The sequence below is a fragment of the Gobio gobio genome, assembly GCF_949357685.1.
Source record: "Gobio gobio genome assembly, chromosome: 20".
In the NCBI taxonomy this organism is placed as follows: domain Eukaryota; kingdom Metazoa; phylum Chordata; class Actinopteri; order Cypriniformes; family Gobionidae; genus Gobio; species Gobio gobio.
The window spans coordinates 45,513,578-45,538,723 of NC_137113.1; the positions used below are offsets into that span (position 1 = coordinate 45,513,578).

The 25,146-nt window shown below is 38.0% G+C and overlaps 1 protein-coding gene and 1 long non-coding RNA gene across 2 annotated transcripts in view; both read right to left on the minus strand.

The window, feature by feature from the left end:
- Positions 1-1,652: 1,652 nt before the first annotated feature.
- LOC307117027 overlaps positions 1,653-25,146 on the minus strand; it is a 527,365-nt gene continuing 503,871 nt past the window's right edge. Inside the window, exon 2 of the long non-coding RNA XR_013815400.1 lies at positions 1,653-3,013. This is a non-coding gene — a long non-coding RNA (uncharacterized lncRNA). The remainder of the gene's footprint in view (positions 3,014-25,146) is intronic.
- antxr1c (ANTXR cell adhesion molecule 1c) overlaps positions 4,483-25,146 on the minus strand; it is a 50,897-nt gene continuing 30,233 nt past the window's right edge. Inside the window, exons 12-18 of the mRNA XM_079801662.1 lie at positions 23,290-23,368; positions 18,677-18,772; positions 18,339-18,377; positions 17,274-17,372; positions 13,600-13,767; positions 13,410-13,490; positions 4,483-6,266 (exon numbers count right to left, since the gene is read on the minus strand). Coding sequence (XP_079657788.1) covers positions 6,006-6,266; positions 13,410-13,490; positions 13,600-13,767; positions 17,274-17,372; positions 18,339-18,377; positions 18,677-18,772; positions 23,290-23,368 — 823 coding nt within the window. The 3' untranslated portion in view covers positions 4,483-6,005. The remainder of the gene's footprint in view (positions 6,267-13,409; positions 13,491-13,599; positions 13,768-17,273; positions 17,373-18,338; positions 18,378-18,676; positions 18,773-23,289; positions 23,369-25,146) is intronic.

Sequence of the window (25,146 nt, forward strand, 5' to 3'; positions counted from 1 at the left end):
ACCAAGTGCAATGCAAAGCATGGGATGCAGTGGGGTAAAGCACGCCGCCATTGGACTCTAGAGCAGTGGAGACGTGTTCTCTGGAGCGACCAATCACGCTTCTCTCTGGCAATCACATGGACGAGTCTGGGTTTGGCGGTTGCCAGGAGGACGGGACTTGCCTGACTGCATTGTGCCAAGTGTAAAGTTTGGTGGAGGGGGGATTATGGTGTGGGGTTGTTTTTCAGGGGTTGGGCTTGGCCCCTTCGTTCCACTGAAGGGAACTCTTAATCAGTGTTGGGGGTAACTTACGCATTACAAGTAACTTGAGTTACGTAATAATATTACTTTTTCCAAGTAACTAGTAAAGTAACGCATTGCTTTTCAAATTTACAACAAAATACCTGAGTTACTTTTTCACATTAATTTGACTGACAGCTCTCCTGCCCCCATGTTGGGAAAAATAAGTGCAGAGGCGTGTGTGTAAACATGATGGTAATTGTAGTTCTAGACTAAATGTGAGCATTTATTTATCTCACTTGAACAATAAAGATTCTGTACTCCTCAAAATGAATAAAATCAGTCAAATGCTAAATCAGAGTACTATGCAAACCTCCAATAATTAAATGTTAAATAAAACTATTTTTATGCATTTATGCTACCTTTATATTTAATTTACCAATGTCTTGCTGCTGACCTTTGATGATGAAAATTACTAGATTTTTTTGTTTTTATTGGTAAAACCTTTTTCTCCTGCATCCAATTCTACCATTATCCAGAGCTGCGCCCTCTACTGTTCATGCAGGAGTTTGCATTTTTACCTCAGCCTGGGGCTTATTATTTCAATTTTGGTATGAAGAGGTCTTTACCGTTGCACAAAAATGTAAAATTTTGGTTTTAATAAACCCAAAAAACAAGCCCAGCCCAGGTGAGAAAAAGTAACACAAAAGTAACGTAACGCATTACTTTTCTTAAAAAGTAACTAAGTAACTCAATTAGTTACTTTTTAAGGGAGTAACGCAATATTGTAATGCATTACTTTTCAAAGTAACTTTCCCCAACACTGCTCTTAATGCGTCAGCATACCAAGACATTTTGGACAATTTCATGCTCCCAACTTTGTGGGAACAGTTTGGGGACGGCCCCTTCCTGTCCCAACATGACTGACCAGTGCACAAAGACATGGATGAGTGAGTTTGGTGTGGAGGAACTTGACTGGCCTGCACAGAGTCCTGACCTCGTCCAACATCAGTGCCTGACCTCACAAATGCGCTTCTAAGAATTCCCATAAACACACTCCTAAACCTTGAGGAAAGCCTTCCCAGAAGAGCTGAAGCTGTTAGAGCTGCGAAGGGTGGGCCAACTCCATATTAAACCCTACGGATTGAGAATGGGATGGCATTAAAGTTCGTGAGCATGTAAAGGCAGGCGTCCCAAAACTTTTGGAAATATAGTGTAAAAAATATACATAGCAAGACATTGCATGTAAACACACTTGTAGCTGCTCTTCAACTCACACTGCGCTGAGCAGTTTGCATTACAAAAGCAATCCTAAACAAAGCAAACTATTTCCAAAGCAGCTTTAGGTGTTTAATTCAATCCTAAGGAGGATCTTGTGAGCAGTCACACTTCACTTTTCACACGTAGAACAACCAATAACTGGACAAATGCAGTAAAAGCTTGAAAGTCGACCTTTATTAATACTGTGAAAAAAGTAAACTTTATGAGCCTTTCAATAGACGCATCAGTATTGTTGTTAATACACTTATTACATCATAACACAATACAATTGTGATTTATAACTCTGGTATCAACATTTTTGTGTGGAATAGTACAGATCACAATGTTTCGAATGATTGCCACAAGCAAATGAAATAAAACAAAATCCAAACGAAAGCACAAACCTATAGCATCATACTGCAGTTGTCGGCATCAATAGCTTTGGTTTGGACCGCATTATGCCAAATTTGAATAACCGATGAGGGTGAACGTTTAAGCTTGTTCACAGCTGAACAGTTTTTCACTTTTTAATGATAAAAAGGGGACATCTTTTCATTACAACAAAAGTACAAACAGTGCTACTGTATCATACTTGAATGACGTAAAAAGAAAGGAAATTAAAAAAAAACTAACAAACACACAGAAGGCACTGGCTGTTATCTGAGGCAAAGTGATTTTTTTCCGTTTTTTCCGATTTTTTTTTGGTTTCATGCACAGTGTCCTGCTTGTAACAGAGGACACCTTGTCATATTCAAGTACCTTCCTTCAGGCATGGGGATAATAAATTAAATGCTGTGAACTGCCCTGCAGTTGCAATATGTTTGACGATGAAATGCAAAGGAAACATGATGAATATCAACATACGTACAGTACAGCTGCGGAATACAGAAAACATGACAAGAACTGACCTGACGCTGCATTCGCTTCTAGAGCTTCAACCTTTACAATCAACAAACCTGATCGCACGAAACCTGCCAAGAACATGCCTGGGTCATCAGAAAACACAGGATAAATGAAAAAATGTGTTTGTTTGCTTAGAGAAAAAGAAGCCTAGATTGAGGACCATTCAGGATGCCACCCTATCCTCATCACCCTGATGAAAAAAATACTGTATCTTATAATGATAAATTAGTTGAATTCTATTTAGGTGCTTCCTTTGATTTATGCTGATATAAATACAAAATTTATTACATAGAAAATGTAGTTTTCTCAAACGTATTGCTAATAAAATGTACAAATTATGCAATTAATGTATTTTGTACAAAATATACAACAGTATTGTATATTGCACTTAATCTAATAAAAATCACCACTGAAAATTATTTTACAAAAAAACTAATCTTGATGCATTACTGTGGGGTGAATTATGTGGGGTCATGAAAATAATGTCACAATGCAAAAACATCTTAATGGTAGAGATGCACGATTCTGGATAAATTAAAAATCACAATTTTTTTGGTTTCAAACCAAGTGATAACCTCCCGCAGTTTCTCTTGAAGCCAATACGGAAGTGACTTAAACTGTAATTCATCGACTGGCCATGTTTATAGTCTGGTACAAATTGTGGTTTTGGTCTACACTCTAAAAAAAAAAAGGTTCTATATTGCACCAAAAATGGTTCTTGGCTCGTAATCATAGGGGAACCTTTTTTAGTGCTATATAGCACCATTTTTGGTGCTTCAGTGGTTCTTCAGTGGTTCTTCAGCGGTTCTTCAGCGGTTCTTCGCCGGTTCTTTGACTAAGGTGCTATATAGCACCTCTGAAGAACCGCTGAAGAACCACTGAAGCACCAAAATTGGTGCTATATAGCACTAAAAAAGGTTCCCCTATGATTACGAGCCTTTTTTTTTAGAGTGTATACGGCTAATTTTGCCCTTCATGACGACTGTGAGGGGGGTGAATTTTTTTATAACTCATTCGTTTACATTATATAAAGCATTAAAGTTCTGCATAATTACGGGCGTGGACACTTTGCCGTTTGTCTGCTAGTCATCCCGTCACCTCAGCTCCATCCACGTCTCGCCTCTTTCTCCATATTTCTGTTAAAATGTTTAATCTGAATGAATTTTTTTTCAATGACTCATAAATACTTCACTTGTTACATTACAGGATGAATCAGTGTTTTTTTAAACGAATCTCTTGAATGAATGATTCAATGACAAATACATTTAACAGTCACTTGTTGCCACCTACTCGTGTATCAACGTAATTGATACAATCTTTATTTAAAATGTCTGGTTACTTTCAAAAGGCGATTTGCTCTGTTTTGGTCGCTACTGAAGACATCAGTGAACTATAAACTTTTATTCTAGTACTTCTGTGATGATTTGAATTACTGTAAAATAAATAATGAAACTGGGCCCTATTTTAATGGTCTGAAGCTCATGGCGCACGTGTCCGAATCCTCTTTTGCTAGTTTAACGACAGAAAAATGGTCCAAAAGGGTTGTAACGAGTCTCTTAATGAGTCATGGGTGTGTTTTGGGCGTAACGTGCAATAAACCAATCAGTCTCGTCTCCCATTCCCTTTAAAAGCCAGTTGTGCTCACACCAGGGCGGATTCGCTATTTACATGTGAGCGGAAAGACTGAACGCTTCTCCAGAGAGGAATCCTTTTATTTTTAATATTTAAAAATGTGCGTGTGCTGCTGTGTGTGTGTGTGTGTGTGTAATAAGCAGAGTGTACGTGCCCTTTAAATAACACAAAAATATTGCGTTTTCAGTTCCTCAAAACAGCAACACTCCAACAATGCTCCTGAACACACCTGGTTTTCAGACCAGACGCCCATGGGTGAACAGATGCGCCACAAGCATTTGCTATTTAAACGTGGCGCTGGACGTTAAAATAATAACTTTGTCGGGCTGAAACTAGCAAAAAACACTAGTGCCGGGTGTATGATAGGGCCCTTTATGATTAATCGTGCAGCTCTAATTAATGGTCCTTAAAATAGGTTTCATTTTCTTTTTGCAAAATATAGGCTAAATATATTTTTCTTTTCATTTTGGATTGAAATGTGACATGTGGCCAGTTGCATAAACTTAGCCACAGGACGTTTTCATGAGATTCACCCAGATAAAGCATCAAAAACATTCTTGTATCCCACTTTTGCACCTTCGAGAATCAGTCAAAATTCCAGCAACCGAGTGATTTGAGACAAATCCTGCACACAAGTTTTACCTAAACCAAACTTGTGACATAGTAATGCCGGGTTCAGACGACGCAATATTGGCGAATAGCCACTGGCTGCGTCGAAAGCTTATCAGGAAATGACTTTGCAGGCAGCGTTTTCACAAAGGCACCTCACGAAACTTTACGAGTTTCGGATCAACTTCTGAGGCAGCGTCACGGTTTAACCATCTACAGCAAAATAGAGCGAGCTTTGGTGAGAACTAGTGAATATTTCATTGCTATAATTGTAATTTCTCACATCAGAAGTGGAAAGCGTCGGCCAAAAATGACCATTTACACACAAACTGACCAGCAAACGCGACTTTCAGACGCCCATCTTTCCTCTTCTAGCTCAACTGTCACAGAATGGAACGCACAGGATTGTGGGATATCAAAGGCAGCGAAGGATACATATGCTGTCTTCAAAAATCCATCAGATGAAGGTCTCTCAGGAGACAGGAGGTGAAGCTAACATTGGATTCGGACTTGCCTTGATGCCTTCCTAGCTTGGACGCAGCCACTGATAATGAGATTTTGACTCCTAAATTCACGACCAATCATCGCGTGCCGTCTTTAACGATATGAGTGATGTCATCGAGAAGGCGGAACTAGTGACTTCCCTCACAAGAAATTTACAAGGAAAAATTAAACCTGCTAGTCTTTCAGTTCTCGTCCACTGACACACTACAGGAGATGATCGATTCTCACGTTTACGAATCACCACGACACCCTTCATCAAACAGATCAGGCTGATATTGTGTAGTCTGAACCCGGCGTAAAACGTTAATTGCGATACTACAGTAAAATAAATGCCTTTACACATTCAACACTTGCATTCATCTTACATTTTGACAGGCTATGATATTCCCCTTTGGCCACATCGACTCAAGACCTTCATACGGGTCAGAGCCTCACCTGAGAGAACCTGCAACTCAACAACTGTAAAATCTGTGACTCGACATTAAAATAAAACAAAAACAAATGAAACGGAGAGGCACAGGATGCTGTACAATATAACGTAGCATCTAATACTGGTTATTTTGGACATTTTGGCATGATATCGAAAGCTCATAGGATTCGTATGTGCTTTAAACCCCTTTGTACATGTGATGGGAATAATTACGATGATTCGTCCAGCCGCTTCAGTCATTCTCTTAATCTGCGTATGGAAAACTCAGTAGTTGAATTTTTTGTCACGACTTTTTGCTTTTCTTTTTTTTTTTTTTTGCTGTCCAGCAACAAACTACACACCACATCCTAATCGAACCTGACCGATAAATACCACGCGTGTTTTTTTGGCGAGAGGAGCATTTTGTTTGGCTGTATGGATGAATTGCACTGGAGGCTGGATCTTTCTCTCATGGTCTGCCATCGAGGCTGGGCGGGGCCCGTGACGGTGGGGGGCAGGGTGGGCCGGGCGGGACCCGGGCGGGCGGGGGACCCGGTGGAGGTTGTGGCAGAGGTGGTCCTCTCGGAGGTGGGCTGTTCGGAGGGGAGGTGACTGGACTGGGAACCGGCTGATAGTCTGGCGGAGGTGGAGGTGGGCTTTGAGCTCGCGGAGGAGCTTTGGCCGCCGCCGCCGCCTCCTCCTTCACTCGTGTAAAGTTGATACATCGGCCCTGAGGAGAGAACAAGAAGAGAAACAACGTGAGGTAATCTGCTGTGTTGAAGGTGGCCAATTTCCAATCCGTCCCATTTTCCAGAATGTGCAGCAGTGACACCCAGATCTGATCCGTCCTTGCTTTAGCTCTCCACTGCATGCTGGCTGAAGCGCTGTGAAAACCGCAGATGAAATCACCCACAATTGTAAATTATGCATCATGGAAAGACTCTAAAAAGTCCTCCATAACCCCAAACCCTGCTCTAAAAAAACGTCTGGACTTCACAAAAAACATGCTTTTTTTAAACAGAAAAGCCACCTAAACATATATTGAATATGCTTTACTTAGTGTATGTAATTCAATTCAACATGAAATCAGGGTTATTATTGTTAACTAAAAAAATTAACTATTAAAAACATTTCTGTTAATTGAAATAAAGCTGAAATAAAATTGAATATAAATATTAGATGAACTGAACTAAATGAAAATTAGAAATGTTGCCTTGGCAATAAACTGAATAAGTTTAAGTTGAGGCACTAAAATTAATTAAAAAATATATATATAGAACTAAAACAGAAATAAAAATAAATTAAACCTAAATGTTTCTATCTATCTATCTATCTATCTATCTATCTATCTATCTATCTATCTATCTATCTATCTATCTATCTATCCATCCATCCATCCATCCATCCATCCATCCATCCATCCATCCATCCATCCATCCATCCATCCATCCATCCATCCATCCATCCATCCATCCATCCATCCATCCATCCATCCATCCATCCATCCATCCATCCATCCATCCATCCATGTTCATTGAAATAAATCTGAATAAAAATATTATATAAATATTATATAAATATTTATATAAATATTAGTTAAAAATCGTAAACTAAATGAAAATTTTAAAATGTTGCCTTAATAAACTGAAATATATTTAAGTTGAAGCACAAAAATTATTACCAGGAAATAAAAACAAAACTAAAACAGAAATAAAAATAAATTTAACCTAAATATCAATACACACACACACACACACACACACACACACACACACACACACACACACACACACACACACACACACACACACACACACACACACACACACACACACACACACACACACACACACACACACACACACACACACACACACACACACACACACACACACACACACACACACACACACACACACACACACACACACACACACACACACACACCAAAATTGCTAAAAATGAAACTGAAATTAACATTAGAAAACTAAAAATATAGAAATAAAAGTGTTTTCAATATATCAATAAAACTATTTTCCATTTCCATATTTGCTTTCTTAATAAATATTTCAAGTCATAATGTGCATAAATCCATCTTTTAAGTGCAACTTATATTCACTTTACAACTCTTTACATAATAATAATAAAAAACATCATGAAATCAGAATACAGTATTTTATCAGTATCGGTTTACTGCCTAAATAAATATTCCTTATTGTGCACAAATCACAACTTATTGTCTTTATTTCTATTTATTATATTACTTATGCAAACAATATTACATATTTTCTGCCCACAAATCAAAAAAATCGACCTGTATTTAATATTATTTTCATATATAATATAATACATATGATAACTGACATCAAAACTTTCAATCATTTTGCTTTATTATTAAATATTCCTGGTCCTATTGTGTATGATTCCTTTTATTTTCATAATGTGATGGATAGTATTATAGTATATAATAGACATATGAAAAGAATATTAAATGTATATTTAGGTGGATTTATTTTATTTTCATCTGCACTATAATAAACTCAAACATGACAACAAACTAATATTTCTGAAAACACAATCCACTTAAATATATTCATGGCATGACACCATGAAATCAATCAATTATGATGTACTTATTTACTTTATTAATAATTTCTGGTCTTATTGAGCATGAATCATGTGTATGTTCTTCCAAAGGGAGTTATTTATAACTCATCTCCTCCAACCAGAAGTCATAAAGAGACTCCTTTTCACCATCCAATCAATTCCTGATGGATAAACCCAAGTCCTGACTTACAGTGTTTCATTATACGTCACATTATGAAAGTAAAATGAGTTGACCTTAATGTCAAATCTAATTTAATGACTGGTGAAGTAGGTGTTTTGAACGATGTCTGTTGATACAGTCCTTCCCTCATGGCAAAGCAACAAATATGCCAAATGAAAATGACCTCCTGACACAACAGCAGTTATAGCTGGGGTCATAAAGCAGTCTGAAGTCAGTCTCAAGACCATGTCAAAGCTGTTTGATGTGGCCGTTTTGTATATGAGCTCATCCCCAAACCTCCACCAGAGCGAGGGTGTAAAGTGGGTGCTGTGCAAACCGAAAGGCAAACTTCACGGTTTCACGTCAGAGCTTCTGGGACAGCCAGTGGAAAGCAGATCCCTGTGCATTCTGGGATTGAACACGGAGGCATGAGGAAGAGAGCTTAACCAGGGCACAAATGAGAAAAACAGACCGAGGACAGATAATGATACACTATAGACGTCAGACAAACATATGCACACACATACTCCCAACCTAACCAGAGGAATTCAATCGGAACAACGTTAAACCCTGTTTCCACTCTAGGTAAAGCCAAAACCGGTGAGGACAGTACAGAAAAATGAAAAGTGACAGGCATTTGCTTGTTTAAGAAAGAGAAAAATTGCATTAGGGTGGGAGGCGGGGCCAAAGTCATAAAAGCATTGCCATGACCTTGTTTTCAACTTATGGCGATGGTGCGAGTTCTTCATCTAGTAGAAGCACTGCTGGATACATTTTATGTCCTCTTAATGCGATTTTAGACAGGAAATGACGCCCGTTTCATTTGTTTTCCATACTCCGAAAGAACGAGAGAGAGAAAAGAGTCAGTCAGGGGATTTTTCAGCCCTCGCGTCACAAACCACAAAGCAGCGGAGAGGCCCATGCCATTACAGGACGAGGAGGTGAAAACCATTCCTCTGCAAAGAAACTTTGCGTCATGCAAACTTTTCGCTTGAGGCTATTAAAACCAGTTGAAGTTGACAAGAGCCATTGTATTCACACTGCACAGAATATGAATTGGGCAACTTGTCACAGTTCCTCAGTTACTAAACAGCTTGTAAATGTAATGGATGTAGGCCAGTAAGAGCTGTGCTTGTTAACCTCACGCTCCTGGCCTCAAGAGGTGACTTTAGTGTCCTTGTTAGCACGCCCGCCTCCCACGCTGAAGATCCCGGTGCAAAAAAAAAAAAAAAAAAAAGTAGGACCTGTTACATTTGGTGCAGTTGACGGAGATAGGAGTGAGGTTTAGGGGGGTGAGTGTAAGGGATGTAGGCCAGTAAGAGCTGTGTGTGTAAACCTCACACACCTGGACTCAAGAGGCGCGCTAGCGGCTGTGTCTTTAAGCCTTGTTAAGCTCCGGGTATACTTCAGTTTTCATATCCTGACGCGTCTTGCGTCATGTTCACACAGCTTTCAAAGTATACTCAATTGTGGATGAGCGTGGATGGCCGAGTTCGACACGTGCAGTACAATTGTTGTGAATTTTCTGCCTCTTCTGTCTTTCTTGCGCATGCGCTGTTGTACTAGCCTGGTCTTACCAGACTCTCATACATTTCATTTGTACAGAGAGTCTGGCCACTCTCCATTGACAAGCGTTTACTTCCTTGAGGGCGGGTTCTCTGTTGAAGTTTAAAACTATTGGATCTGCCATAATCAATCGCTAACGTTTGGTCGTGACGTATGTCATGCGCCGTTCGCCTCTGTTTCTCACATGGAAGTCCGTAAAAATAACTGTGCTGATTGTGTACGCCACCTCAGTGATAAAACCTAAAACTCGTGCATTCGTATTGTGATTTATTCACGGTGGAGAGTTTTGTGATCGGGAACGCGCTGCTCACGTGGTCCATAACATGATTGTGCTGTAAATAAAATGTCATATGATTAGTATGATAGGAATAAATGCTGTCGTAAATAACGACCCAATTCAAATGTTTACGTGCTTTTCTTCTTTTTATTTTTTGAGCGGTGATGAAATATATTGCTCTTGAAAATACTTGCCAGCATTTAAAGAAATACAAGTCTAGAAATGCATCCAAATGACAGTGAAGCGCAACCGTACGGTGCTCTGCAGGGGCCAAAAAGGATATAAACAGAGAATTTTGAAGTGATATATTCTTGAAGACTCAGAGATGTGGATTCGGACAGCAATTAAATGACCACATGACCTTGGTGTTTGTCTAAAACAGTAGGTAATTCGGTTAGGTTAATTTTATGTGGGTGGTGGGAGACGGACGGCAATAAAATCACAGACTAGCCCCTGTAAATGATGACAGTACCTTTCGACCCCACGAGAAACAATTACCGGGGCTTCAGCAACTCCTTCACCACTAACGGAGCGAGCTGGAAAATCAAACTTTTCCCGAACCCGTGGGAAGGAGGGCCACAACATCATGGCCACCAACAAAACCCAGCAAAGATTGTTCTTGCTCCGGCTTTAACTTCTGGATATTCGGCAGTGGTGCCACCATTTCTGAACTACATTACTGAACTACAACTCAAACTAGCGCACGACATCAACGTCATCGTTCTCAGCCACTCCCTCTGTTCCCTGATTGGACCTGTAAAAATTTGTTCAGAGAAAACCGTAAGAATTTACCGCAGTCCCAGACGGAGTACTGAAGGAAAATGAAAATCGAGCGGAAGTACATAGGAGGCCGGAGCCAGGCTACTATTGTACATGCACCATCTCAAAAACTGGGCTGCACATGGACAGTGTGTGCGGAAGTCTGCAAACTCTCCTGATGACGAAAATTACGTCACACTTTGGTCCGCCGGAGACCCGGAGCGAGTCGAGTGGGACCGGTTACATTTGGTGCCGTTGACCCAGATGTGAGTGAGGTTTAGGGGGGAGAGTGTGATGAACGTAGGTGAGTAAAAGTTGTGCATGTAAACCTCACTCCCCTGGTCTCAAGAGACACGCTAGAGAGGCTGCCATCATTAGCGTCCTTGTTAGCGTGCCTACCACCCATGCCGGAGACCCCGGTTTGAATCCCGCTCAGGGCAGGTCGAGTAGGATCAGTTACATTTGGTGCCGTTGACCCAGATAGGAGTGAGTTGCACACAGCTGTGTGTGTAAACCTCACTCCCCTGGTCTCAAGGGGCATGCTAGCGGCTGCGGATTTTAGCATCTTTGTTAGCATGCCCGCCTCCCACACCGGAGAGACCGATTCGAATCTCGCTCAGAGCGGGTCAAGTAGGACCGGTTACATTTGGTGTCGTGACCCGGATGGGAGTGAGGTTGAGGGGGTGAGTGTAACGGACGTAGGCCAGTAAAAGCTGTCCATGTAAACCTCACTCCCCTGGCCTCAAGTGGCGCTCTAGAGGCTGCGGATTTTAGCGTCCATGTTAACGCTCCCGCCTCCCACGCCAGGCAATCTCGCTCGCAGCAGGTCAAGTAGGACCGGTTACATAAGCAACGTCATGTAACATTACATTTACCTCAGAAAAGCCAGTCAGAATGAAAACAGGATGTGATTGGATAACTGGACTGTAACCAGCATCTCAAATCTTGGTTTGGTCATTCTGAAATGCCTGAAACCATCATCAAAACGGTTGGGTCTAATTCCCTCCCACAAGTGTCACACAATTGTGTTCCCAAACACTAGCATCCCAACGCAAGACTGTTCAACTTTATTGCGTTTTGTCTGCACCTTCTGAGACGCAAGTCATTTATGATGGAGGAAAAAAGAGCCACAGTGGCTTCACTGATTGAAGCTACTTCCATTTTTATTACAGATATTTTGCACCAATTTCCCAGGAAGTGACGATTTTGTTCTCTTGAACACATGGGCTAGAAAACGGTGCTTCATTTGCAAATGGTTTATGCAATTTATCCAATTTTACACACAAGCTACTCTCGCAACTTTGGATGGAAACACTGTCTGTGGATAATTCGTTTTCTCGTTTTTGTCTTCAAAATGGGAAAACAAAGACAACCGTTCATTTAATAATAAACTGTTCATTTAATATAAAAACAAAAATACATTTTGAAGACAAAAACGAGAAAACAAATTATCCCAAGGTACACGGACAAAACAAAACTAATGACCATCTCAATGGTTATCTTGAAATAAAAAACTCTAGAGAGGCATGTTTTGATAAATATATGCACTATATTACATATTCATAATATTTTTACTTAACTTGTTCTTGTATGTTTGAATAAATCTGTCATTAAAACAAATTATGACAGCTTCAATTTAAATTTTTATATAAAAAAAACTAATTGCAGTAGAAATACATTTATATCTTAAAAAAAGTTATTATTTAAAACTTTATTATTGCATTTTTAACATTATTTTCTTATGTGCAATTTAACCTTTAATATTATAGTAATATTAACCAACTTGATAAATGAGATTATTTTCCTTTTTTTACTGTATTTTTACTTACATTGAGATTTTTTGTCTTTTTTTTACTGCATACATCCAAATGAATCAATATTGAAGTGAACCAAATCACGATCAGAACTAAATCGAATCGCAAGTTTGTGAATCAAAATCGAATAGAATCGTGAAATGTGTCAGTACCCAGCCCTAGTTTCTTCCACATGGTTTAACTAACACCTGGTTCATCTCAGCAGGATGAAAACGTCTGTGTGGAAGGTGCATTAATCTAAATCACGTCGATCCAACAGAGCCGATAACCTGCAATTTGACATTGAAAAATCAAACCATGTGGATGCTCTGCATATGTGAGCGTCGGGCCTTTAAAAGCGCAGTCTATCTGTCTGGAAAAGTGTCTACATTTGTGTTTCATTTCATTTTTATGGCTACTGATTTGATGCAGGTGGCAAACTGTGCCTATGATGTGTCTTGGCACCCATCAGGCCTCTCTGATGGGGCGTTGCTGGTCTGGGTTGACAAATGAAAGGTAAGGAAACGTCTGGCCAAGGCGAAGAGGAATGAGTCAAAAAATCCACAGGACATGGATTTATGAGGTCCAAACGCCTTGAAAGCTTTTGGTTGAGACTGTTTGTTGTTGAAGGAGTGTGTTTTGACATAGTCCTTATGGAAGAAAGATAATGCTAAGCCAGGACTCTTTTATCGTCTAGACCTGGATACTCACATGATCTCCTGGTTGTGGCCTCATAAGTGAAACTTGATCATAGCCACGGCGGAAAAGAGCCAGGATTGCATCAAGTTTACCCTGAACAGGAGAAACGTGCTGTTAAACACTGGATGCAATAAAGCTTACAGCATGCTTTGAACAGCACCAACATCAACAAACAATAATGACGATGACAAAGCATCTTTACCCTAATGGGAGAATACCACTTCCTGTCTTGAGCTTGCTTCCTGTTGTCTGATTTTCTGGGCTTGGGTTCAAAGGGTTCAAACTCCTGCTCAGGCATCTTTATGACAGCGTTTTTGGGTTTTTCCAGCTTCGCTCCCTCCTCGGTAGAGCCCTTCCCTCCCCAGCGAACCTGGACCAGGGCAGAAACATTAGATCATTTCTTCTGAAACTTGTTCCAGATCTTCAGCAAATGCAAAAAGCCTTGCCTTTCAGTTTCCAGTTTTTCCAGATGCTTTGATGTTTCACTTCTAGGTTAACTAAAATTATTATTAGTGCTGTCAAAATTAGTGCATTAATGCATGCAATTAAATTTTTTTTTCTTGTGCAATGGTTCACTAGCTGAACAGCCAATCAGAATGATCAGATGGCCTGAAAAATAGTAGGGATGCACCGATTGTTCGGCATTCTTGCATATTCAGTGCATATTTTTGTCTGTAGAACGTGAAATGTATCCATTTACAATGTGTTTCTGCAGCGGTGACATAGTTGTTGATCTCGTGTACGCAATGGCCAATGTGTTTAAAGTTAGTCAGGCTCCACTCACTGCTCAAACCGCCAAAGTTTTTATTCAGTGCTGAGTTATACAGGCTCGCAAAACCTCTCATGAACAAACAAACAAGATTTGATTATACCTGTAGGCATAATAGGCCAAAGATAAGATAAGATGGCCAAATAAAAATATGTTTATTTTAAGTTATATTGTGCTTTGTTTGTATGTCTGCTGGAATGCTAAAAATTTTCAGTGTTAAATAAATATTTTTAAAATGTAGTTCGTAATTTATTTTAAAAGCAAGACAAAATAAATAGTAAAAAAAGCTAATTAATGCAATGGTGAAAAAATTGGCAAAATAAAATAAATGGAAAAAAAATTGAAAAAACGTGTCCGGTATTCGGCAGAATTATGAATTATGCCAAAATGCATGTTCTGTCTAGTATTCTTCTAAGAGATTCATCTTAAATTAGTTAAATAACGTCTTAAATGAACTTTATGAGAAAATTTATGAGAAAACGAGATGACAGCATGTCAGATCCGTGTCATGTTCGGCCCCATTTACACTGCATGGTTCAAGTGACCCATGTGGCCCAGATCGAATATGACATGTGAACGTGTAAGCAGGAAAAAACCACATGAACTCCAATATCCTCAGATCGGATTGAGGCCTCACTCATATGTGGTAATAAATCCGATATGATTCGGATACGTGCATTTGCGTCTGCCATGCAAGCGGTCAAATCGGATATATTCCCCAGTAAATGCGAGTCGTATGTCATTGAAAAAAGGACAGAGGTGAATGACGTCAACTCAGGTGGACACGAACTGCAATCACATGACACTAATGAGAGCAATGTTTTGCCGACCTTTAAAGATAGTGCGGAAAGCAAAACATAACTAATCATCTTGTCTGCATCCATTGCATATTGCACTGTTTTACTTCCTTTTCCGGGTCAGAACGCCTTGGGCGGTTTTGCCAGTGTATAGAGTAAATGCAAATATCGGATACGGGTCGCTTTTAAAAGACGATGTAAGCGGGTTGTCAAAAAAACGGATATAGTCACCAAATCAGAAAGACCGGCAGTGTAAATGCGGCCAAAGTGACAGCAGCCACTAATGATGTCTGTCATTAAAGGGTTAGTTCACCCAAAAATGAAAATTCTGTCATTAATTACTCACCCTCATGTCGTTCGACACCCGTAAGACCTCCGTTCATCTTCGGACACAAATGAAGATATTTTAGTTGAAAGCTGATGGCTGAGAAAAGCTTCAGATAGGCCTCCATTGGTATTCAGTACATTTACACTCACAAGACCCATAAAAGGCACTCAAAACATCGTTACAAAGTCCATCTCACCACAGTGACTCTACAATAATTTTACGATGCGACGACAATAGTTTTTGTGCGCAAAAAAAAATCTAAATAACACCTTTATTCACCTCTTCTTGTCTTCCGTGTGTGCCTCCACGACGCATGCGCGAGAATATGACGTAGCGCCGGGGTTCGGGAATCCATGAAATGCACACTTTAGCCCCATTTTGAGCACTACGCCGAGACCTAAAGCACGATCAATGTAGAATTCAACAGCTTAGATACGCGCGTCTTCCTCTGCTTGTAAACAAATCGCTTCTGGGTCATGTGTCCGAACGCCGGATCTGCGTCATATTCTCGCGCATGCGTCGTGGAGGCACACACGGAAGACAAGAACAAGTTGGATAAAGGTGTTATTTTGATTTTTTTTGCGCACAAAAACTATTGTCGTCGCATCGTTAAATTATTGTAGAGCCACTGTGGTGAGATGGACTTCTTTGTAACAACGTTTTTAGTGCCTTTTATGGGTCTTGGGAGTGTAAATGCACTGAATACCAATGGAGGCCTATCTGAAGCCTTTCTCAGCCATCAGCTTTCAACAAAAATATCTTCATTTGTGTTGCGAAGATGAACGGAGGTCTTACAGGTGTCGAACGACATGAGGGTGAGTAATTAATGACATAATTTTCATTTTTGGGTGAACTAACCCTTTAATGTTCATCACAGAACAAAAGGAACAGAGACAAGTGTAGCTTTAATGATGATTAGTCTATATTTAATGTATTATTTATGCAGTTAAGAAAGGTGTTTGATAACTTCATATCTTCTGTATATGTCTAACAGGGAAGGCCATGGGTATGACATTTATTATAATGGGTTTATGTGAAGATTGTTTTAAGTTCACTTAGATTAAAAGTTGTTTTTTTAAAGCCTAATAAATGTTGAAATAGCTTTCAATTACACTGTAATGATGATTGTGTATCATTAATATTAAAAACAAAATATTCACAGAGACATCAGTATTATTATCAGTGATACTGGCCTTCATTCATAAATAGATGGCATTACAACAAATATTTAAAATATACTGTCTTTAAGTTGTTTCTACATTAATTCGGAGAGTAACTGTGAAATTATTACAATATAAAAATATTAAAAAATGGTTACAAAAAAATGTGAGATGAATTAGTACATTTTTTTAATCGATTGACAGCACTAATATATATAAATATATAATTAATTCTTAATATTAATTACGTTTTTGACGAGATTGCGCAATCACTGGCATGCCACAGAGCAGCGCAAGATGAGCAATTTAGGTTAAAAAGTATATACGTTAAAAAAAATTGAAAATGGCCGATGGTTTGTCTAGATAAGACCCTATTCCTCGTCTGGGATCGGTCAGAGCCTCTGAAGCCCTTCCTCTGAAACTGCATTGATTTGCACCTTCAACATTTTGGTTGTCATTGAAGTCCATTATGTGGAGAAAAATCCTGAAATGTTTTCCTCAAAAAAGTTCATTTCTTTTCGACTGAAGAAAGAAAGACATGAACATCTTGAATGAGATGGGGGTGAGTAAAATATCAGGAAATGTTCATTTTGAAGTGAACTAATCCTTTAACTGAACGTAAACAGTTGAGAAAGTAAACGCATTGGATCTGTGCATTAGCTCTTAAAGTGCAAATGCCTTTTCTTAAGTCACTGGCCATTGGCAGGTGTGGCAAAATGTTAGTTTTAGGCCCCGACTTTATATATTTTCTTTAGTAAAGTTGACAGATTCCTATGAAAGTGTTAATGATCACATGACACATTTTCCCCAGATTTCACCCACCTCCATTCGTTTAATTCCTCCAACCCCTCGACCGCCATAATATGACGCGTCCACCGTGGGCCATTTCTTCTTTGGCATGCCGTCCTCATCATCTGACTCCTGAGGAGGAAAAACATGTTATTAGGTTTGAAGGAGCACGAGAGGTACGAAACATCTGCTCACGGGAGTCAGTGCTTTTTTTTTTACATGTTGATGTTGTTATACTCACAGTCATCTGATGGTTTTCATTAAAGACTCTTCATGAATCTCACACTAAGAAATTTCAGTTCCTTCTAACCCTGCTGTGGCTTAGATGTTGACATGGGATTTGCTACCGAATACAGATTATGAGACAAGGCCAATTTACATCCACTCAAACACACTTTGCGGGCGACAAGCTACTCTTTATTTATAGTGGTTAAACTACAGTGATACTTTGAAAACAGAGTTATTTCTAGCTATACTAAGATATATGGCTGACCTCACTAACTAGTGTACTTACTTCTGTACTAGGGAGCGGACTGAGACTTCAAATATATACTACACTTCTAGTGCCCCCCAAAAATAATGGACGTTTTTTTTTTATATAAAGACTCATTTATGCTGTTAAAAATATATATAAATATGTGTAAAATATTTGGAAAGTAGTTTTTATGAAGAACTAACTATGGCTGGCAACAGAATAAAATAATTTAGAATAATCTCATGTTTTCAGAGCAGAATAAATCTATAAGAATGTCAAATTGGGATTTTTACTTGTTTGTTATTTATTACTATTATTATTATTAATTATAATAATATAATTATTATTAATAGTAGTAGTAGTAGCAGTCAAGATGTCAAATGTATAATGAAATTAATGATAATTGTTATTATTTGATATACTGTATATTTTATATATAATATATATGTATTTTTATAATATTTATTTATATTTTTGGTACTGTTTTTCTCTGAACTTTTACACAGACCCCTTAACTCTCTTGAGACCCCTGGTATGGCGTACTAGAGGATCCATAAATATTTAGCAACGCCCCCGTCTGTGACATTAAATCCGTTTTTGTAGCAGATAAAACTATAACTCACTGGCTCTGGCGGTGGAGGAGGTGGAGGTTCTTTGATCACCTGTGAAAAAAACACATCATAGATGTTGTGTGAAATAGACAGGCATATCCAAGTCACATGACCAAAAACTCAAGTGATGCATAAGACAGAATAGCATGTTAAATCATGACCTCTGGTTGCACAGTGTGAGTTCAATTGAGATGAATTGACCAATTTTCCATCTTAAATCACTCAAATTCAGTCTTTACCGCAAATCCATAGGCCTTGGCTAACAGACTACAACAATACTGGAAGATGTGTCGTGAGAACGTACTGTATGAAGGCTGATATTTAAGATGGTAAATGAAGCGATGACTTACTACGGTGCAGCAAAGCGGCCAGAACCACCACATGAACAACAGAGCCAATAATAGAAACAACACCAGCAGGGTGATCAGGAGGATCGTCCCATCAAACTGCACAGGAAAAGACAGAGAAAGAGAGGGATGAGCAAACATTTTTATACTTCACTAACAAACAAATAATGCCATATTGTTATTTGGGATTGTTACGTTGTTCAATGAATTTCACTAATGATACGTTGTTGACAAAACAACTTTGATTTATGCTTACATTAATGAATGTTTTAACATAAAAAAGGTTTAAATGTTATTAAAATACACAATTTTAGCTAGTAAAATAGTTTAAAAATGAATGAATATGACTAAGAAATAATGTTGAAATATTATTCAAAAATCACAAGTAATTTTTGTCAGTAAAATTGTATATTGTTCGTTTTAAACCATTTGACGTGTCAAAATAATGGCTTAATATTATTAATAATTAATAATATTATTTAAAAACTACATGTCATTTTTAACAGTAAAATGGTGTAAAATTTGTGAATATTACATGACGAAAAAATGTTTAAATATTATTTAAAAAATCATTTTGACAGTAAAATAGTGTAAAATGAATGGATATGCCATGATGAAATAATGTTTAAATATTATTAAAAAATCTTTTTGACAGTAAAATTGTGTAAAATTAATGTATATAACATGAAGAAATAATGTTGAAATATTTAATAAGTCATTTTTAACAGTAAAATGGTGTAACATTAGTGAATATTACATGACAAAATAATGTCTAAATATTATTACAATTTATGTTGTTTTTGTCAGTAAAATGTAAAATGGTCTAAAATATGACAGGATGAAATAATATTTAAATATTATTAAAAAATACATATTTTTGTCTGTAAAATGGTGTAAAATGAATGAATGCTCCATGACAAAATAATGATGAAATATTAAAAAATTACATTTTGTCAAATGTAAAATGGCATCAAATACATGAATATGATGAAATGTTGACTGAATCCACAGGACATTTTCATCAGCCAGCAAACACTGAGTAACCTCACTGTTAAAAAGTATGTCATGGGAAAAGAATGGGAAGAGCACACTAAGTATTTAGAGAAGAAATGCTTCATAAAAAGTTATTCTGTGGTTGTGGGCAAGAAGCCTGCTCAGTGAGAATCAGAGACAGGATCTTTTAGGGGCTCTTGTCTGGGGACGTGCTGAACCCCTGCGGTTTGGCCCTCGATGTGTGTGTTGTTGGGGGATGGTGTGTTGTGAAGAGAGAACGATGAGGGACGACTTCAACATGAGGAGGGGAGAATACAAAAAAATAAGGGGCTATGAAGTAAAAGACCACCTATAAATTGTACATAAACTTTCCAAGGATTTATAATGTAACATAATTATGATCATATATAATAGCTATATTTAGTTTGAATTAGAGGGGCCTATTATCCACTTTTACAAAGTCTTGATTTTGTTTTCGGGCTTTTTTTCCCTATATTTTACATTGTTGCAACTCCTGTCTTCCCAGTCTGTCAGTAACACTTTGGGGTGCGTTTCCCGAAAGCGTTGTTAGCCAACTATTGTCACAAGTTCCTTCGCTATCAGTGTTTCCCGAAAACCATCGTTCCAACGAATGTTCGCAAACAACGACGTCTTTCTACCTGTGGTTAGAAGCATCTTGTTTGAATAACGTGGACTTAAGAAATCCTTATCTTGAGCAAAGCTGACATTCAGTACAATCTATACATTTTATTTAGAAAACAATACAATTGTAATTTACGTCTTTTAGTTTGTCAAGAGATTTAAAGTGCGTACGTGCTCTAGTACATAAGGACGAGCCAATGATTGAATCTGGAAATAAAGCAAAATATCTGAGAAAAATTTTAATTAGTCCTCAGATGCCATGTTCATAATTTACACAGCATAATTTCACACCAGAGGCGACATACGCGGATAAATGGTGCGTAGTTGGACGCTTGAACATTTTGAGTTTACTCGCTTCATTCACGCATGACATTCACTTCACAACAGACGCAAATTCGCATTGTCATGGAAGGGGCTTCTGCCAGGCAGCTCCAGTCTTGGTGGGAAATGGCTGAAAATGGTTTGTTTTAAAATACGGCGAATAAGCTCAATTTGCCGGCTTTCGCTAGCTTGTAGTCTCAATATGTGTGTGTATATATATATATATATATATATATATATATATATATATATATATATATATATATATATATATATATATATATATATATATATATATATATATATATATATATATATATATATATATATATATATATATATTATATATATATATATATATATATATATATATATATATATAGTGCTTTTTACAAACTCACTTTCTTTCAAGCAAGATCCTTTTTATCCCTGTTTCTATAAAGTATGAAGGTGTATCGTACAGCTCTGGGTATCCACAAATGATTTTGTCCTCATTGTTGTTACTACTAGAGCAAGCTCCTGATTGGTTAACGAGGTACAAATATCCGGCAAAGTTCAGATTTTTGAACTTGCGTGATTCACGCTGGAATCACGTGTAATGCGCATCAAATGCCTGAAAAGCTCAATTCACTGTGTGTCAGTCGCGCAAATCGCGACACAGAATGTCTATTTGCGTCTTTGCATTGACTTAACATGTAAATCACTCGCGCTTAACGCTTCATTTGCGTCTGGTGTGAACGCAGCATAAAAGGTAAAACTGATCCTGGGTCTTCTGTGATGCTTTGATTCAGTTATATCCTGTCATTGTGTGTTATTAGGCTGTACTACTTTTGTTACCTTGTTTAGCTCTACTTAAACATTTGAACACTAAAGTACCTTTTGAATGTTTATTTAAACTATAGGTCTAGTAGTTAAACTTCTAGGTAGTCCATAGGCATATAATTTACCCACTGAGAGACAAATAAAAGTTTTCTTATCTTATCTTAGACAGTAGCTTATTTATAGCCTGGGCTACTCCAAACAGCTGATCAAAAAATAAAACCAACGCATGAATGAATCGCGTGTCAAAATCGTGTCCAGTGTAAAAGGACCTTTAAAGATAATATTTTATAACACTAATAATTAGGGATGCACCAATTACATTTTTTGGGGCCGATACCGATTATAACAAACAATAATTGGCCGATTCCGATACCGATATTTGCCACTTGCCCTCTTATTTGAAGTGTTTTGATCATGTTTTAAATCAGCAAAGTAAAAAAAAAATACATTAACTTATAGCCTACTAACTAGTTTATTGCTGCATTATCAAATCATTTCTAATGAACATAGACTGGATCCATTTAACATTCAGCAGGCCTACATAAATACACAAATATGAAATAAACGGTGCTTTTTAAGTAGGTTTAATGTTAAACAACACTGCATATTCTTCACTGTATAAATTAAACGTGTAATGGCAAAAATTAATTTATTGACATCACTAATAAGAAACAAACCATAATCCAATTGTCTTTATAAAGATTTATTTTTCTTGCAAGGAAGAGCCACGGTCAAACGCAGCCGCTCGAGGCTACCTTGAGTGTGAACTGGAGACACAAAGAAGCCACAAGCTTCTTATACCCCCAATGTCTAAATAACCCCCTCAGTAATTTCCCATACATCTGGCGAAACCCACTGAAGCTGAAACACAATGGTCCTTCATCTGTAACAACAGACAGAGTATCACCTACTCCTAATCAGCATAACTATTCAAACGCATAGATGCTAGTCAGGAACTCCAATTCCAAGAGCCATAAAAGATAAAAGGGACAATGTATGGCTTCCACAGGTGGGGCTTCTTTGATCTGACTCATTTAAAACACAATAGAGAAAACAGGTCTGGAAGATAAAATCTTCTGTGATTAAATTTTTCCCCAACAAACGCATATATTATTATTACATTGAGACAAAGCTCTTCTGTACAACATTAATCCTGTCACAACTACTTTGTTAAACTGAACTTTAAATGTGACGAGTTGAAGACCTTCGAGTTCCTGTGTGTGTGTTTATGATATGAAGATAGATTTTGTAGAATGAAACGGTAAAATGCTCATGAAGTGACTGGAGATGCATTCATGTCCTCATATTGAGGTGGCAGAGGCTGAAAAACACAGCGAGTTTCAGTGTGTGTGTGTGAGGTAAATGAAACCGCTTGTCTACGCCATTCAGAGACACAGAAACATCAAATTGAAACAGTCTTTGTGTGGCTTAACCCCCTCGAGTCGGCGGTCGCGCCTGCGCGATCGACTCGCTTTTTTCTTATCAGTGCCAAAGAGACTCAAACAACTCTGTTGTTTTTTATCATTCAGGCAAGTGTTATACAGCTTTATAATCTGTTAAGTTTCTATTTGTTATGCAGCAGGCATTATACAGCTCAGTGTCTTCACGCAGTTCATTAATAAACCATCCGTTTGTTATATCTGCCTTTTTTATGCTATAGCCGATATGCCGATGGTTGTAAATTGATCAAAAACCGTCCGATACATTGGAGCATCCCTACTAATAATTTATTAACACTTCAACACTTCATCAATTCACGTCAAAATGAATTCCCTTTTTGTAGATTGTAGTTTGGCTGGATGTGTAGTGTTTGTGTGTGTGTTTGCAGACAGACTTACACACTCTGTTGTGGTTATGTGCACGGAGCTGGTGATGAATGACAGACCCTCGTTCATGCTGACTTGCAGGTACACCACCCTGAAGAGCAAAGACCAAACATAAATTTTCATGCCTATATTTGTCAAAGCCGGCAAATCCTTAAACATTGCACAGAAGTATCCATAAAAGCAGAAAAAAAGACATAAGCCCAACAGGATTTAGAGAGACACGAGCTGTATGCCAAAGACAACATTTTTGTGACATATTTGACAAAAAGATGTATTTGCAGATCTTTAGGTTTGTGAGAAATGCCTTCCAGACCATAATTGGCACCCTTACAGCGCTTTGCAGGGTGCTGGTTAACTTTTGTTGTAGTCAGCTGTCTAGCGTCTCAAACATTTGATAAAAACAGCATTCCAAATGTTCAGCATTCCCTCCGAGGTTTGTTTCAGACAGAGGCCAAGTCTGCTCTTCTGACAGATAAGTCATTTCTCCCTGATGAACAGCATCTACTTTAGCTTAGGTTCACATTCCTCTGTGCAAAAACATACTGATAAACAGCCTGATTCTTGCCAGACAATCATTACTGAAGACCCCCACAAACTCACAGGGAAGTTCTTTTTGTAAAAAGTTAGAAAAAAGCGAAGTTTAGATGAATATGTGCTGCGCGCTTTCCTCTCAATAACAAAATAAACACAACAAAAATGACAGCGATGAGAAAACAGCAGTTAAGAAAGCATCTGATGAGCTCATGTAATTAGGGATGCACCGATCCACATTTTTTCACTTCCGATCCGATCCCGATACCTGAATTTGGATATCGGCCGATACCGATACTATTCCGATACCAGAGCTGTGTTTGCTTTAATATTATTATTATCATTATTGTTGATTTTATATGATGCTGACATAAACTCCACTCAACAGGCAAGTATGATATGAACATAATAGTGACCCAAATTATCACGGTTATCAATTTATATTTGAAAATCAACAAACAAAAAATAAATCAAGCAGCTCTAAGCACTTTTTTAAGCTAGATTCTGTGGGATTTCCTTCCTTATAATAGCCGTCGTCAATGGCAACGCATAATGCATAAATCTCTAATATTATATCTGTAAATATATTCTCAAGCAATATTCTCATCAGTGTTCTATCAGCTATGACACATTTAAATCTAGCATATTTTGTGTAAGAGCCCATACAGTATTCTAGTGAAATAAAGCATATATTTTCATATGATTTGACAGTTTATTTGATTAAATATCAAAAATCCAAAAGGTGTGCATCATACCTAACACCTAGATGAACACTTTACAGTCAGTTTTATAATTAGTCATTCTCTTCAAATGCCATTTAAGTTAGAAACGTGTATAGCCTACCAATGTTGTATGTAACTTTAGAGACGGTCCCTAGATTCGCGAACGTCAAGCCAACCTAATGCCAGTCATATCAGATGCGCTGTGGTTCTGCTGGGTTTTGTTTAAAACTATTTTCGGTGCTGAAATATAACAAAAACTGTCAATCACTGTATGATGAATGAATGTCCTGAGTGCATCGCTCGTTTATCTCTGCTTTGAGTGTAGATTTCAGTGAGAGTGAGAGCCGCGCGCGCTCTGAACAAAACTACGCTAATCTGAACGCCTCTGATTATTATATTCATAAACTCAATATAAACACGTGTGATTGGTTATAATGCGCAACGCCATTATAACAGATGGCTTTTGAGAAGACCATAATAAGTTCAAAGTGGCTAGTGTGAGTGTTACACAGCCGAAATACACGGAGATGGCGATTGTCAATGTCAAGCCCTGATTATTATCTCTTAAATGTCACCCTAGTCTTGTCTGCTTTTTTAAATGTTTGATTGCTTTCGT